Source organism: Sapajus apella, unplaced genomic scaffold (genome assembly GCF_009761245.1).
Source record: "Sapajus apella isolate SASKATOON/1434 unplaced genomic scaffold, GSC_monkey_1.0 scaffold48, whole genome shotgun sequence".
Classification (NCBI taxonomy): Eukaryota; Metazoa; Chordata; class Mammalia; order Primates; family Cebidae; genus Sapajus; species Sapajus apella.
In genome coordinates this window covers 4,538,527-4,555,769 of record NW_022436988.1, presented here as the reverse complement: position 1 = coordinate 4,555,769, position 17,243 = coordinate 4,538,527, and the positions used below count along the sequence as shown (strand labels likewise).

At 52.5% G+C, this 17,243-nt stretch overlaps 1 protein-coding gene across 2 annotated transcripts in view; it reads right to left on the bottom strand.

Annotated features, from left to right (window-relative positions):
* Positions 1–17,243, bottom strand: part of DNAH17 (dynein axonemal heavy chain 17) — a 154,071-nt gene that overhangs the window by 36,740 nt on the left and 100,088 nt on the right. Inside the window, exons 51-59 of one of the 2 annotated variants that reach the window (XM_032241495.1) lie at positions 15,246–15,407; positions 14,557–14,721; positions 14,185–14,376; positions 10,048–10,314; positions 8,106–8,267; positions 5,852–6,085; positions 4,627–4,791; positions 2,277–2,372; positions 1,910–2,127 (exon numbers count right to left, since the gene is read on the bottom strand). In XM_032241495.1, coding sequence (XP_032097386.1) covers positions 1,910–2,127; positions 2,277–2,372; positions 4,627–4,791; positions 5,852–6,085; positions 8,106–8,267; positions 10,048–10,314; positions 14,185–14,376; positions 14,557–14,721; positions 15,246–15,407 — 1,661 coding nt within the window. Of the gene's footprint in view, positions 1–1,909; positions 2,128–2,276; positions 2,373–4,268; positions 4,444–4,626; positions 4,792–5,851; positions 6,086–8,105; positions 8,268–10,047; positions 10,315–14,184; positions 14,377–14,556; positions 14,722–15,245; positions 15,408–17,243 lie in introns of those variants that run through there. The other variant, XM_032241494.1, reaches the window with a different exon arrangement.

Sequence of the window (17,243 nt, the reverse complement as noted above, 5' to 3'; positions counted from 1 at the left end):
GGGTCTCACTGTGTCACCCAGGCTGGAGTACAGTAACGTGTGATCACAGCGCACAGCAGCCCTGTCCTCCCGAGCTCAAGTGATCCTCCCGCCTTAGCCTCCTGAATAGCTGGGACTACAGGCACATAATACCATGACTGGCTAATTTTAAAAATTTTTTGTAGAGACAAGGTCTTTCTTTGTTGCCCAGGCTGGTCTCGAACTCCTAGGCTCAGGCAGTTCTCCTGCTTTGGCCTCTCACAGTGCTGGGATTAAAGATTAAAGGTGTGAGGCTGGGTACTGTGGCTCACCCCTGTAATCCCAGCACTTTGGGAGGCTGAGGCGGGTGGATCACGAGGTCAGCAGTTTGAGACCATCCTGGACAGCATGGTGAAACCCTGTCTCTACTAAAAATACAAAAATTACCCAGGTGTGGTGGTATGTGCCTGTGATCCCAGCTACTCAGGAGGCTGAGGTAGGAGAATCGCTTGAACCTGGGAGGTGGAGGTTGCAGTGAGCTGAGATCGCTCCACCGCACTCCAGCCTGGGTGACAGAATGAGACTCCATCTCAAAGAAAAAAAGAAATAATATCATATACATACATTTATTCCACTTTCAGTTTTTACTTATTATCATATACAAAAATCATTTTTCCCTGTGTTATTAAAACACTTCTTAGCCAGGCGTGGTGGTGCATGCCTGTAGTCCCAGCTACTCAGGAGGCTGAGGCACAAGAATCACTTCAGCTAAAAAAAAAAAAACCTTAGAAAAAAGACCGAAAAGAAATCTATCAAATGTTGACTGATAATGACAACACCCTAGGGTGGCCCTACAGGTGTTCATTTTATCCTCTTGTACTTTATGTTTACGAGATGTTTTTCAGTAGTCCCACCCTCTTCCTCCCATATGGGAGCTGGGAGGTACTGGGGTCCTAGCTGGGGTCACTGGGGTCATGGGGTGTGGTCCTCGGTGGGAGACAGGCTGGGCACTCACAGAGTGGAGCACCCTAAGAATGCCAGCGTGTTGACATTTATGGGTTGAAAGGCCGAGTCCACATGACACGCTTCCCAAGTCCCACAGGCCATCCCAGAGGGAGCCACTGCCAGTTCTGTCCCTCCAGATGATGGACCTCTACGGTCAGGCCAGTGAAAGGAGGAAAGATGCATGGCAGGGCCTCAGGCACATGACCATTCACCGTGCATACCTGTCCCCATGTGTATTTTGTATGTCTGTATGGCATTCACAGGTACACATGTTCACATATGCATATATATGTATACATATGAATGTGTGCACATGTGTGCGTTTTATAAGTATGTGCATGTGTGCATTGCATTCATCGCTACACGTATTCATGTGCACATGCGTGTGGATTGTGTGTGCACTGCCTTCATGTGTACATTTATGTGTGCATGTGTGCGCTTACATACATGTATAAACGTGTATGTATGGTGACGTGTGTGCATTTGTACATATGTGCATGTGTGCACTGCATTCGTTGGTACATGTATTCATGTGTGCATGCATGTGGATTGTGTGCACTGCGTTCATGTGTACACATTTACGTGTGCATGTGTTTATGTACATGTATACAGATGTATGTGACGTGCATTTTGTACATGTGTGCTTGTATGCACTGCATTCGTGGCTACATGTATTCATGTGTGCATGCATGTGCTTGTGTGGTCAGCTGCTCTCACAGGGGCGACCTCTGTGGGGCCTGCCTGGCCTCTCTCACAGACCTGTGGCCTGAGGGTTCCCGCTGCTGAGCTTGCTGCTGTGTTCTTGGGGCGCTGTGTGGGGAAGGGGCTACCTAGATTCTGAGCCACAGGCCCCAGGAGGCTGGGGCCATGCTTCACCTCAGTACCCCACCTTGACCTGCTGGAGCATGGGAGGGCAGCCCAGCCGAGAGGCCCAGCACCAACTCACTTGAAGGCCTTCAGGCAGGCCTCGGGGATGTGCTCCTTGTCGAACTTCTTCAGGGAGTCTAGGAAGGTGTCCACCTTGCCCATCATGATCTTGGCTGCCTTCCAGCTCTTGTCCTTGGGGATCTTGCCCCCGGGTGCCGTCAGGATCATGACAGCAGCGGTGACATTGACGACAGCGTCTGGGGGGGACCCGAAGGACTTCAGCTCTGTCAGGTTGTTCTGCAAACCACAGACAGGATGGGTCCAATGGGAGTTTGGGCCAGGTCCAAGGAAGCCACTGTGAGCGTGTCACCACCCACGCCAGCAGGGAAGGCCGCCTCCTCTCCACCGGGCCAGCCAGGGGTCCCCTTTGTTCCCTCCCCCTTTACCTTATTCAGAGTGTCCAGAGCCTCCTGTGCAGCCAGCAGGGCTGGTTCTGCTTTGGCCAGGTCCGTTTCACAAGCCTTTTGCTTCTCAGTGACATTCTGGAAGGAAGATGGACAGGAGAGGTCACTGAAGATCTGTCCATCTGCCTGTGGGGGTGTGTGTGCCTGTGTGCATGTGCGTGTATGTGTGTGTGCATCTATGCATATGTGGTGCACGTGCAGGTAAGTGTATGTGCATACATGCATATGTATGTGTGCGTGTGTAGGCAGCAGTGGCAAGCACTGGCTCAGCCCCAGCAGGTCTGAGCTCCACAGAGAGGCTGCCCCTCTGGCCCCTGCTCATTTGCTGCATTTGCTAACTGTGCTGCTTTGCCAATATCCCTCCGTGCGCACCTGGCCGCCGTCTGGAGCCCACCTTCTCCCCTGCCTCCTGTGCTCTGCCCCACCCCCTCAGGTCAGAATGAGCAGTGCCTCAGCAGCGGGTGGGATTCTGGAACGGGAACTGTTCATTCTACTGGCCTGAGCTCGCAGGACTGGAGGGGAAACCCAGGGACCACCCAGAACACCCTGGCTTTTCAACCTTATTGTTTCTCGGGCTGTTTCATAATCCCTCTAAAATGGAACATTTCAGAGTGTACAGCTCATCCCCCCTCTAAGAAAGCAGAAACTCCTTCATTCATGCACGTGTTCATTCATTCACTCAGCAGACAGCAGGCAATGACTGGAACACTCTTAATTTAAATAATTACACGGATGTAGGACTGACAACAAAAAAGCACCCAGGGAGGGGTGATCTGAAGTTGCACCAATGATGCTGTGGGCCTCCAGGCTCCAAAGGCGAAGACGCTCCCCCTAAGCAGCAGTTCACAACCTCGGGCACCCCACAAACCAGCAAGGAGCCTGCTGGGAATACTCTGAACCCCTCTGTGGTGACTGAGTAACCCCACACTTCTGGAAGAACTGGCAAAACCCAAGCTATCTGAAATAACAAGAAGAAATTGTTGATTTTTAACCTGTAAATCCTCTTACAATTTGGTTTTCCTGACATGAGTTACTTGCTCTGTGATGCTTGTTAGTGACTGTATCGATTGTATTTGAGAAAATGAAGGGTAATGTGAAATGCGGAGATGTGACTTATAACTTTGGCTCTGCTAAGATGAAACTTTTAACTTTGGCTCTGCTGAACTGTTCTGGTAAAAACAGGAACTCTGTGAAAGGGATTAACCACACAGCTTGACTGCCGGAGACAGGTGGCAGCGCGTAACGGGCGTCTCGTTGCAGAGCGCCCATGCATGGACATGTGACGGAGAGGCTCATTACCCGGATTCCTTTCCCAGGAAAGGCATATTGATTAGAGCCCTGGAACGGGAATGCGACCCTTCTGGAGAGCCCATAAACAGACGCATGAGGGGCGCCTGTCTCTGCGGTGGAGAAGGATGTAAAAGTCTTTCTTCTCCCACGGCTCCTCCAGGCCTGCATGGCGGCCCCTCCTCTTGCGGTTTTTGTGGTCAGGCTGGCTGTCCTGCGTCAGACCCTGTTCCCCTGTAGCTGTGAGCCCAATATGTTCTTGCTGATCATCCTAAGTTTCTGTTTAACGTCTATTCTTGCTAAGGTGCATGGTTTCTACGCTGACGCACAGAAAGTTATCTTTACGTTGTGATTTCTGCTTTTATAATACCACGTTGTGATTTCTGTGCACCAGTTTTTGCAAATGTATTCTTTTTGTATAATTATCACTGAAACGTTGCGTGACCTCGCTCCCCCTCCCCCACTGAAAGAGCACAATAAAAAACAGGTTTTCAGGGGAGTGTCAGACATCCACGAAGCCGCATTATGTGGTGTCTCCCCTGGGCCCAGCTTTAAGGAAAACTTTTTCCTTGTCTCTCTTTCTTTTTCACTGACCACGTGCTCACTTTGAGAGATCTTAAACCCACGTTGATGTATTGCGAGCTGGTCTCGCCAATAGGAGCCCACCCCTAGCCAATGACATCCTACCCTCTGTGGGGGTCCAGAGCGGCATGTCCGAGGACCAGGCTCCAGTGAGGTCTTCTCAACCCCTCCCATGGTCACGGATGGAGGCCATCTTGTTAACATGTAGGCCCCATTCAGCAGAGCTGAGCTGGTGCCCGAGAACCTGCATCTCTTGCAAGCTCCTGGTAAGGCTGCCACTGCGGGCCCTCACCTGGGAGAGACGCCCTCCTTCTGGGGACCCGCTGGTTTAGGAACCTCATCTTTCTACGTAGGTCTCAGCCTTTTCCGTGTCCGTTGGTTGCACATGACCACGTGGGGAGGCCCGGGAGGCCTGGCCAGTGCAGCAACCCTGCTGAGGCCACACTGGGCTGCCTCTGCCTACCTTATTGATGACCTCGACCTTGACTTCTTCCTCGTCAGCAATGGCCTTCTCTTTGCTGACCTTCTCGGTCTCAATGCCGACCACCTGGATCAATTTATCTGCACTCTCATTCTTCTGGTTGAGCTCAGCCTCCTGAATCGCCAGCTTGGCTTTCAAGTCATCCACCTGGAGCGGGAGAAAGCAAAAAACGGCAAGCGTGGGCCGCAGCCAATGCACACCGCCCTGCCCAGGAGGGGCAGATGGCAGGGCAGTGTCCGGCGATTCCCAGTGGCTCGTTTTGGAGGGTCTTGTCAGTATCTTAAAAGTAAGTATTGTTTGAGCACTGACTGTGTACACGGGGTTACAAGTATGAGACATTCCTGGTGCTCAAGGGAACTGGCAAGGTGACTGAATAGAAAAACGTCAACTGCAGCCTGGGCAACATAGCGAGACCCTGTCTATATAAAAATAATAATAAAAAATTAGCCAGGTGTGGTGGCCTGCACCTGTGGTCCCAGCTACCCGGGAGGCTGAGGTGGGAGGATCGCTTGAGCCCAGGAAGTTGAGGCTGCAGTGAGCCATGATCGCACCACTGCATTCCAGCCTGGATGACACAGCGAGGCTCTGTCTCAAATGCCAACTGAGTTGCAGTGCTGAGAAGTCAGGGCTGGCCAGGGCCCCTCCAGGCTGGTGGGAGAGTGACAGTGAGAGTTTGGGGGGGCAGGGGTCCAAAAGCTCCCTCGGAAGCAAGTGGGAGGCCTCAGTTTGTTCAACACTCCAGCAGGGAGGTGGTGGCTCTTTTCAGGCCCCCCCCACAGGTGTCGACGGTGGGCAATAAAGACAAAGGAGCCAGGACTGCATGACCAAGGGTGTTTGAAGTAGGCAGAACCCATAAAAATCAAAACGGCTTAGAAGAGAGGATCCAGGAAGCTTTTTGAGGCAGGCGCCACAGTACGAACGGCATTTACGAATGAACAAATGCATTTCCACTGACTGCATTGGGCTTCGCGATCAAATCTCACTGGACACGGAACAGGAGCCATCCCCTGTGTCAAGCACCTCCGCACAAGCAGCACTGTGAAAGCACTCAGAGTCTTTGCTATGACAGGTACGCTAACTGAAAGCTTCCCGAAGGCAGGAAGCATGCTCATCTTACTTCAGGCAGTGCTGAGCCCCGGTGTGACCAGCCCACAGAAGCCTGACAGTAGCGGCTCCTGGGGGCTGGCAGCCGGCACCCCCCACCTACCTGGGAAGCCGTGCTCTGCAGCTTCATCAGGCCGTTCTCCAGCCTCTCGACTTTGGCAGTCAGCTCCATTCTCTTCTTGGCCAGCAGGTTCTGGTACAGCTTGATCTGCTCCAGAAAGGTTTTGGGCGTGGTGTAGTTGTAGCGCCTCTCGGTAGCCAGGTACACCCTGGACATGTCATTGACGGTGGTGTGCACATAGGACATGAAAAAGCTGATGGAAGCCTTGACTTCCCGCTACAAAGACGAGACAGCTGGTTATCCCTGGGACCCCGTCCTGCAGCAGATCAGCAAAGTGGGGCTTCCCAGACTCACTGGGGCCCTGGGCAAGGTGCCCTGAGGCCTCTCTCAACCTCAGTGGCTTCCAGTGTCCAAAGGGGCTCATGAGAGTAACAGATCCTGGGGCTCTTGTGGGCATTTCACCATGGAAGGGTTTAGCTCAGTGCCTGGGACACAGCAGAGCTTGTTACCATTATCTCTGATGCACACACGCGTGCATGCACACATGCACATGCATATATACACACGCACTCATGTACCCGTATACACGTGCCCGCGCACTCATGTACCCGTGTCTACACACATGCACACACATTCACATATCCACATATCCGCATCTATACATGTGCATATGCACATACCTGCATATACACGTGCACACTCATTCACATACCTGCATATGTACACGTGCACACTCATTCACATGCCTGCGTCTATACATGCACACACACTCACATACTTGCATCTACACATGCAAACACATTCACATACCTGCATACCTGAAAAAGTACAAGGCTGAGACTATGTTTTCATATCCCAGGTAATTCTGCAAATATTAATTGTTCACTCCCAAGGCTGGGTCCTGGGATTTAGAACCTCTTTCTCCCCGCCCTCTGGGCCTGCCCACCTACCTGAAGGCAGACACTGGGAGCTTCGCCCAGAAACTGTCTCAGCGATATTCATTTTAATTCAGGATATTTTGAAAAGTAATGAATTCATCCAACACACATGGTTTAGCATGTATGTGGAGCTGGTGGCAGGGTGGGGGCAATGCTTGTTTCTAGGAAGCCTGTGTCGTGGGAACTAGAAACCCAAATCTATGCTCCAAAGGACACTTCTGAACTGCAGAGTTACTGGGAGTGACCAATCTCATAAATGAATGCTCTAACAGCATTCATTCTTCTTCCCATCTTTAAAAACCAGGAAAAAGAGAAGCTAGTTTCAGGTTTATTCTAGCCTATTTCATCACTTCATATGCATTCAAAATAAGTAAGAGATGGTAATAAAGAGTGGCTGATTCCAAGGGCTCCTCATCCCTCCTACTGAGTTGGTCGAAAGTGAGCCAGGGTTTACAGGTGATTTCTAGGCAAGCATTTAGCTTAAACAGTGAGCATGGGCACCATATTTCATTGTTTTTTGTTTTTCTGAGATGGAGTCTTGCTCTGTCACCCAGGCTGGAGTGCAGTGGTGCAATCTCAGCTCACTGCAACCTCTGCCTCCCAGGTTCAAGCAATTCTCCTGCCTCAGCCTCCCAAGTAGCTGGGATTACAGGCATGCACCACCACATCCAGCTAATTTTTATATTTTTAATACAGAGGGGGTTTCACCATGTTGGCCAGGCTGGTCTCAAACTCCTGACCTCAAGTGATCTGCCCACCTCAGTCTCCCAAAGTGCTGGGATTATAGGCATGAGCCACCACCCCTGGCCTTGGGCACCATCTTTCAATAAAAAGAGACTTCGAGAGAATGTGGGACCTATATTTTGCCCGAGGTGCACGAGGCAATGGTGTGCGCCCTTGTGTTTGCTTATCCCAGCAAACACAGGCTCTCCAGCCAGCACTTGAGACAAGGTAGAAAGCCCGAGAGGCCCAACCTGTCCGCAGGCTGTGTGTCCTCAGCCCTCCTGAACTGGCCCTGGGCCCTTGGCCACGCAGGTCCTGTTTGGAAACCACGCCTCCATGGCTCAGGATTGCAGGACAACGGAACAGGAAATCCAGCAGCCCACCTCGGTTCACAATTCTGATGGTTCATTCATCACGCATTTTTTAGCATTCATTTCCATCTTCAAAATGAATGCGTTAAAACCTCACTTATCTGAATGCCTGAGGTTTCTGGCAGCCTCTTAAATGTTGAGCCCCAGGCGGGCGCCTCACTCAGCTCACCCTAGTCCCAGCTCCTTCTCTCCCAGGGAGCCAGCCCTTGCCCGTCTCTGTCCTCTCGGCTCTGTGCTGCGGCAGAGGTGGCCCCAGTGACTTACTGGAATTCCCTCGGTCTCCTCCAGGAAGCGTGCGCTGACGGACACCAGGGCATCTTCCGGCCACTCGTGGAACCAGTTGATGGCCGTGCAGTTGACCACAGCCGGGAATTTCCTAGCCCGCACCCGCAGCACGGAGCCCACAGGGGAGAAACACAGGATCACCTGGGTGTGGGAGACACAGGCGCGCCGCTCACGGGGGCTGCAGTGCCGGGGCCGAATCCATCACTCCGCAGAAAGCTCTTCCAGAAAGCAAAGATCTCGCCGGGCTCGGCTGCCCGGGGCGCGGCAGTCCCCGTTCTGGGTTTGAAGGGCGGCTGCTGCACTGCAGTGAATAACTGCCCATCTGACTCCTGCTCTCACTAGCAATCCCCATGCCTCCCAAAGGGGCGCCTGCCTCTCTAAAAAAGGCCGGGCAAAGGAAGGAGTGGGGAGTGGGCCTCCACATTGGACAGATGAGGCCTGAGAACGGCCGTGCTCCAAGCCCTCCAGTTCAGCAGGAGGGGTCCCTGCTAGGCCCTGGAGGACAGCGGCTAATTCCCAGAAAGGGCAGGGAGTCCCTGGGACCCCAGCTGGAGAAGATGCTGTGGAGACAGGCCTGGGGGGCTCTCTGGCTAGATGAGAACCTCCCTTGCCATGGGCCTCAGCCTCCCAGCTGCGCTTGCCCTCTGGTCCCCTCTTTCGTGGTATAGATACTGCATGGACATTGCTATTTGCGGGGTGGCTCACGCTTGGCTGACTTTGCAGCCCTCACTGCATGACGACATGAGGGTGCTGGGACAGAGCCGGCACTGGCAGGGCCAGAGAGGACCTAGGAGCGAGCAGCACCCATCAGGGGACGCCTTTGCCTCCACAGATAACACTCATTCATTGGGCTAGGCAGCCCGGAGAGGGGCGGGAGGGCCCCTGCTCTATTTGAGTCACGTAGGGAAAATAATGGCCGGCACGTGCCCAGGAGAGCTATGGGGTTGGTCGCCCCCAAAAGGCAGCACCACTGAACTCTGGAGAAGACAGGGCCGACAGATCCAGGGGCTGTCTGTCCTGCTAGGGGACTTTAGCCTACCCACCCTAGAGGTGACACGGAAAGTCAAGGTGTGGCCAGGCGCGGCGGCTCACACCTGTAATCCCAGCACTTTGGGAGGCCGAGGCGGGCGGATCGCCTGAGGTCAGGAGTTCAAGACTAGCCTGGCCAACATGGTGAAACCTGTCTCTACTAAAAATACAAAAATTAGCCGGGCATGGTGGCACAAGCCTATAATCCCAGCTACTCAGGAGGCTGAGGCAGGAGAATCATTTGAACCGAGGACGCAGAGGTTGCAGTGAGCCGTGATTGCACCACTATACTCCAGCCTGGATGACAAGAGCAAAATTCTGTCCCACCCCCTCAAAAAAAAGTCAAGGTGCATTTATCTACTTAAATTAGCTATGTGGGGGGAGGGGTCACAGGGTCGGCTCTCTGTCCACAGATGTGGATTTAACCAACCATGGACTGAAAATAATTTAAAAAAATAATAAAATAATACAAATTAAAATATAACATGTATTTACATAGCATTTTACATTATATTAGGCATTATAAGTAATCTAGAGATGATTTAAAGTAGCGGGCGCATGTTCAAAATACAACACTGTTTTATATCAGGGCCTTGAACACCCATCCCTCCGTGGATTCTGGTTTCCATGGGGGTCCTGGAATCCATCCCCCTCAGATACCAAAGGATGACTGTAAACACTTCTTTTGGCCCCAAGGCACCTCTAACGACTCACGTAAAAAAACCTCCAGGTTCCAGCTCTTCAGACAGTGCACCCCTAACATTCTCCTAACAGGATTTCACACCCCATGAAGGATTAGTCTCCCCACTCTATGCAGAGCAAAAACCCAAGCCCCGTAGGCAACAGGGGCCAAGCTGGGCTCCTGGGGCCCAGCCGAAGACGGGCGTCCCACCTTGAGCTGTCTGCGCACTTTCTCGATGAAGAATTTCCAACACGCTTCCCGGGTGTCGGTGATGCCGAGGGACTTGACTTGGGGTCGCATGGAGGAGATGATGTTCTCCACCTCATCCTCCGTGAACAGCCCGGGGATCTCTCCCGAGGCCAACAGGTCATTGATCAGCACCAGAAACTGCTCCTCAGCCACCTGGGAGTCTGTCATCAGGAACACTGAGGGGACATTCTTCACGGCAGCCTTTATGTACTGAGCAGCGAGGTCGACCTGGACGGAATGAGGACACGCTTAGGGGCCTTGGTAAAAAGATGCTCAATTAGAGACATCGTCCACAACCACCCAGAACCTGGGGCCATGGAGTCAACTTCCTTTTTCTTTTTCTTTTTTTGTGATACAGAGTCTTGCTCTGTCATCCAGGCTGGTGTGCAACGGCGAGATCTCGGCTCACTGTAACCTCCGCCTCCTGGGGTTCAAGCGATTCTCCTGCCTCAGCCTCCCAAGTAATTGGGATCACTGGTGCACTCTGCCACAGGACCAACTTTCCAAAAAACGTAGGCCAGGCATGGTGGCTCACGCTTATAATCCTAGGGCTTGGGGAAGCTGAAGTGGGGGGATCCATTGAGGCCAAGAGTTCGAGACCAGCCTGAGCAACACAGCAAGACCCTGTCTCTAAGGAAAAGAAAAAAGGAAGCGTCCAAGGTCTGTAGCAGAAGACCCAAAACCTTGAACGGAGCACAGCCAGGTTCACAGCAGCCATCAGGACACCCAAGTGTCCATCCACACATGAACAGGTACACAAAGCACCGTCCATCTGTGCAACGGAATCAGGTTTGGTCTTAAGAAGAGAGGAACTTCTGACATATGCTAAAGCACGGACAGACCTTCAGGATGTGGCGCTGGGTAAAGAAGCCGGACACGGAAGGACAAATACTGTGTGATTCCACTTACATGAGGTCCCAAGAGCAGCCAAAGTCAGAGACAGAAAGAAGAATGGAGGTTGCCAGGGGCTGGGCTGGGGAAAGGGGAGTTTTTGCTTCATGGAGACAGAGCTCCTGTTTGGGAAGATGAAAGGGTTCTCGAGAGGGACAGTGGTGACAGTCACACAACAACGTGAATCTGCTTCACGCCACTGGATGAGATGTGAAAGGTGGTGAAAATGTCTTACTTTTTTTTTGGAGACAGAGTCTCGCTCTGTCACCCAGGCTGGAGTGCAGTGTCTCGGTCCCAGCTTACTGCAACCTCCACCTCCCAGCTTCCAGCAGTTCTCCTGCCTCGGCCTCCCAAGTAGCTGGGATTACAGGCGCCTGCCACCACACTCAGCTAATTTTTGTATTTTTGGTAGAGACCGGGTTTCACCCTGTTGGCCAGGCTGGTCTCAAACTCCCAACCTCAGGTGATCTGCCCGCCTCAGCCTCCCAAAGTGCTGGGATTACAGACATGAGCCACCATGCCCGGCTGAAAAATCTTACTCTTCTATTTGTCCTGGAAAAAATTTTTTTTTAAATAAAAGAACAGGCTGGGTGTGGTGGCTTATATCTATAATCCCAGCACTTTGAGAGGCCGAAGCAGGCAGATCACCTAAGGTCGGGAGTTTGAGAGCAGCCTGGCCAATATGGTGAAACCCTGTCTCTACTAAAAATAAAAAAATTAGCCAGTCGTGGTGGCGGGCACCTGTAATCCCAGCTACTTGGGAGGATGAGGCATGAAAGTTGCTTGAACCCTGAGGCAGAGGTTGCAGTGGGCCGAGATCTCGGCTTTGCACCCCACTCTAGGTGACAGAGTGAGACTGCATCTCAAAATAAATAAATAATAAATAATAGTGAAAACGGTCAATTTTATACTATGTACATTTTACCACACCTGCAAAAGGAACGAAAAAAATCTTAAATGGAGACCCTAAAAGAGGCCCTGAATAAATACACGGCAGGCTTGACCTGGGAGACTCAACCGGGAACCGCCTTCAGAGTCATCCATATACACGGAAGAGCTCCGCCCAGCCCCAGTGGGGCTTAAAGACAGAGCCGCAAAATGATTTCACAGGAATTTTGGAAGAATGAATGAAGAAGAGTTTTTTTGTTTTAAAGCATGGCTGGCGGGCACGGTGGTGCACACCTGTAATCCCGGCACTTTGGAAGGCCTAGGCAGCCCAGCTCCAGCTGCTGACTCAGGCTGGGGAGAAGGTTTCACCGAAATAAAAGCTCCCCGCCGCCTGGCCGCGGGGGCTGTGTGTGGGGTGTGGGGAGGGGAGCTGGTGTTGCATCTGAAGGTTTTAGATCCTGGACCCCAGCCGAGCCCCTGAGGTCACACACGCCCTGCGCTGGCCCTGCTTCCCCCTCCCCCCATTACCCCTTCTTTTCGCACCTGCCTGCTTTCAGGCTTTGTGGGGTCACAGGCCTTGTGCCCCAGCTCCACCCAGGTCACCCTTCTGCAGTTTCTGCGCTTTCAAACTATCCTTCCCGCGTCCTGAACGCTGCTAGGTCCTGCCCCTTTGTCCCCCCGCTTGCATATCTGGATGGTGTCTTGTTTTCTTGGGACCAAGCCCAGGGCTTTTCACATGGCACACTGTCCTCCAGGGCCCGTTCCCCACCCCTCTCCTGTGCACCCTTAGCCTCTAGCAGGTGCCACAGCTTTCAGTACCTACTTTATAATTTTACATCATCACAAACATATACGTTACCCTCATGGGCTGAGCCTGTTACTAGGACAGCACTATTAGAATCAGAATCACATGGAATGGCTCAGGAGTCTGGCTCCCCCAATACGACGCAGGGACTTTGAGCCCCGTTTATCTCTGCCCTTGGCTCTGAATCCACAGAAGCCGCTTAACAAATGACTGACAGTGAAAGACGACTGCAACGCTGATTCACGATGAGTGCAGGGGCAGTGAAATTCCACAGACCAGATCGTAGAGCGGAGGCTGATGTGGACGAATAAAATAGTTCAGCACCCACGATCAGCCCCAACAGGAGGGGTCAGAAGGAAAATCCCCGCAGGGAGGCAGGGCAAGGAAACGATGCCGACAGGAATGTAAACCAACACGATTTAGTTAACAGACTAGAGGCTGCGGCAGAGAAAGCTCCGTAAACCTACATGGCTCCAGGTTCAAACGACACTTGAGGGACGGCGGAGACCAGTATGAACTAACTCCATCAGATGTGCTGAGAACCCATGGCCCACTACTGCTGATGGGTCCAGAAGGCAGGGCCGTATTCGGGAGTGCCCATCTGAGGACTTCAAAAAAGGGCAGGCTGGTCTCTTTAGATACAGAGTAGAATCCACTGGGAAGGCAGAGAACACACAGCCAGACACTGGAGACTCTCCCAGAGGGTGGCTGTCCCTGGCACAGCCTGGCCTGCCCCTCCACCCCCAGGGTCTCTGCCTGCAGATGTCCCCCACCACCCCCGGCATCACTGGCTCCAGGTCCGCCTGCTAAAAGCCACCAGCCCAGTGACTGCCTCAGGGCCATGTGCTGTGGGAGGGTCCCCTTAGGGCTCCCCCTTGGGTCTGGCAGCATCCTCGCCCCACAACAACGCCCCGGGCACAGACCCAGAGAAGGCATGGCTGTGTAGCACCATCTGATCAATTTCAGGTCTAATCTCAAGCACAGTGATTCATTCTGAACTAATGGTACGCAGCTGCCTGGGAAAGCAGATTTTCAGGAAAAAGAAATCAATAAAAACCCTCAGCAGCGTGTCTTGGACGTGAGAGACCTTATGTTTACTCTAATGTTTATTTAATTCATTTCAAAAGCACCATTCAGAAGCTCAGGCATGCAGTCAGACACCTAGTCACGGCTCTGAATTCTGTCATCTAGAGAGAGAACAGGGAACAATTTGAAACACTCAGTGACCAGGGCAGGAATCCAATCTCTGCCTCTGTGATCTGTGTTGACTTTCTGGACTGTGTCCATCGAGGCATTGAAAGACACACTCTCCGCCTCAGTCACACAGGCACGCGCACTGGCCGGAAGGTTTTCTGGCCTCGGATTTCTAAGGTGAAGATCCCTTAGATAGGGACTACTGGTGATGCTCGGATTCCCTGTGCTGGCTGGCTGCATTTTGGAAAAGAAAGTGGTGGAGTTTTTCTTTACTCCCCCATCCTACTGCAAAAGGCAGCTATTGAACAGTCGGCTGTCACCTTGAGGTCGGAGATCCCATAGCCCTTCTTCAGGGTGATCTGGAACACGTCGAGGCCGCTGATGTACGCTGCCAGGCGGGAGAGGCTCTGTTTGCCGCTGCCGCCCACCCCTACCAGCAGGGCGTTCCCCCGGGGAGACTCCAGGATGCGATTAATCCTGCAGACATGAGCCACAGCGTCCTCAAACAGCACCTGCAGAAAGCGCAGCATCTTACAGCACCTGGCGTCAGCTCTGTCACCAGCACGGACCCTGCACACACTGAGGTGCATGCCGTGTGCCCCGCAGAATGCCACTCGGATGTCGATAATGCAGCCGGAGAGGGTGACCCCGTCCAGGTCCCATGCCCTTGCCATCAGGCCCAGGCTGCTCACCAAATTCATGACCGCATTAACTTCATTGTAGCTGTCCAGGACGTCCACCAGCAGCTTGTTCAGAGGAGCCACATCAGTTACAGGAACGTATTTGGGATCGCCAACCCCTTGAGCAAAGTGGCAGAAGATATTCGGCTTGGCAAATAAGAGTTCTTCACCAAGATCCTAGGAAAACAAGAGACGATACTTTAGGTTCTGGCCACCATGACCACACAGATAATTAACAGCAGCTCAGTACTTTGCCACGGTGGCCTAGGAGGTCACCCCGGGGTACCAGAACCAGTCTTCAAGGGCCCGAACCTGGTGCCGTGGGCCCAGCAAACGGCTGGGCAAATTTCCCAGGGTGGGAGGGTCTGATCCCACTGTATCAGGAATGAATTCATAGTCCAAAGAAATGACTTCGCCAAGAACACACAGGACACACCAGCAAGGCACACTGAGCCACGCAGGGCCTCTTTCCACCCCGAGTGGATGGAGGGACGTATCACACCCTCATCTACTAAGTGGTCGATTCCTTCTCACTTGGACCCACAGCCACGTGCTAGAACGATTGCATGCAGCCTAACATGGATCTTTCCACCCCCACCAAAGGGCCCTTCCGAGGGGGCTGCGGGGCTCACTGGCCACAGGTGCTCCCCCCTTTTAGAGCCGTGCTGGGTGCGGGAGAGGGACAGGGTAGCCTGACTTACATCAAAGAACTTCTTGGTGGAGGCCACGGTGACTCTGCGCAGTGTTTCCTGGTCTTTTTCGTCAACCATTTTGTCACCATACACTCGTTCAGCCTCATGTAGCCAAAGGCGGACGAGGTCCAGTGGGGTTTTCAGAACATCTGCCATGGAAAATAAGAGTCCCTGCCCCAAACATAGGATGGTCAGCACCATTGGCCATTATGAAGGCGAGTCCAGTGCCGGACACAGAGGACCGAAGGAGCAGCCTCCTCCCCCGGGGTGAGGGGACCTGCTCAGCTGTTGGCACAGCATTCACTTGGGGCCAGGGAAGCCACTCATCACAGACGTCCCACAAATCCCAGATGCCAGAGCACGTGTTTGTGTCCTGAGAGATGTGGAGGAGTTTTCGGCCGGGTGCGGTGGCTCGCATCTGTAATCTCAGCACTTTGGGAGGCCGAGGCGGGCAGATCATGAGGTCAGGAGATCGAGACCATCCTGCCTAACATGGTAAAACCCCATCTCTACTAAAATACAAAAATTAGCCGGGCGTGGTGCTGCGCAGCTGTAATCTCAGCTACTCAGGAGGCTGAGGCAGGAGAATCGCTAGAACCCAGGAGGCAGAGGTGGCAGTGAGACCAGATTACACCAGCTTGGGCGACAGAGCGAGACTCTGTCTCAAAAAAAAAAAAAAATGTGGAGGAGTTTTCCTCACAGGACAGGGTTGCGGCCTCATCCTCTGGCAGAGTGAATGGTGGAGGAGGGACAAGGGAAGCTAATCATAAAGGGAACTAGTGATTGATGCCACAGTGATTGATGTCACTGGCTTGGGTGCCGCAGCAAGTCTGTTTGGTCCGGTCCTGGCTTGTTCATTTACTAAGCAAGCAACCCTGGGCAAGCTGGACAAGAGCTGATTGAGGGCCTGCAATTTCCCAGGCACAGCGAGGATGCGACAGACCCTGACGCTGTGGAGTTGACATGCTAGTGGGGGGAGGTGGCCAGGTACACAAAGAAACAGGGTCATTTTACACTGTGATGTGTGCTCTGAATGACACACCGAGAGCAGTGAGACTGAGTGTGAGGGATGAGGAGGGCCCTCTGTGAGAACGTGACATTTGAGCTGATACTTTTTGGTTTTTTTGAGACGGAGTCTTGCTCTGTTGTCCAGGCTGGACTGCAGTGGCATGATCTTGGCTCACTGCAACCTCCGCTTCCCAGGTTCAAGTGATTCTCCTGCCTCAGCCTCCCAAGTAACTGGAACTACAGGTGCACACCATTGTACCTGGCTAATTTTTATATTTTTATTAAAGACGGGATTTCACCATATTGGCCAGGCTGGTCTCGAACTCCTGACCTCGTGATCTGCCCACCTCGGCCTCCCAAAGTGCTAGGATTACAGGTGTGAGCCATCATGCCTGGCTGGGCTAATACTTTATATGGGAGGAGGTAGGCATAACTTAACCTCCCTTAGCTACAAACTCCTGCTTAGTAAAGTGGGGATATGAGCACCAAACTTTTGTGCTGTTGGAGGAGGAGAAAATGGGGATATAAGTAAGGTACCAAATCCAATCCCTGACTCAGAGTAAGCAGTCAGTAAATGAGAGGAAATATTACCATCACCACTACCATCACCATCATCACCATCACCACCACCACCACCACCACCACCATCACCACCACCATCACCATTATCACCATCACATCACCATCATTACATCACCATCATTACATCACCATCACCACCACCATCACCACCATCACCATTATCACCATCACATCACCATCATTACATCACCATCACCACTACCATTATCACTAACACCACCACTACCACTATCACCACCATTAGCACAACACTATCATTACCACCATCAATACCAACATCATCACCACCATCATTATCACCACCATCACCATCACATCACCACCACTATCATAACCACCACCAACATCACCACATCACCATTATCACCACTACCACCAGCATTACCACCATCACTACCACTGTCATCACCACCATCA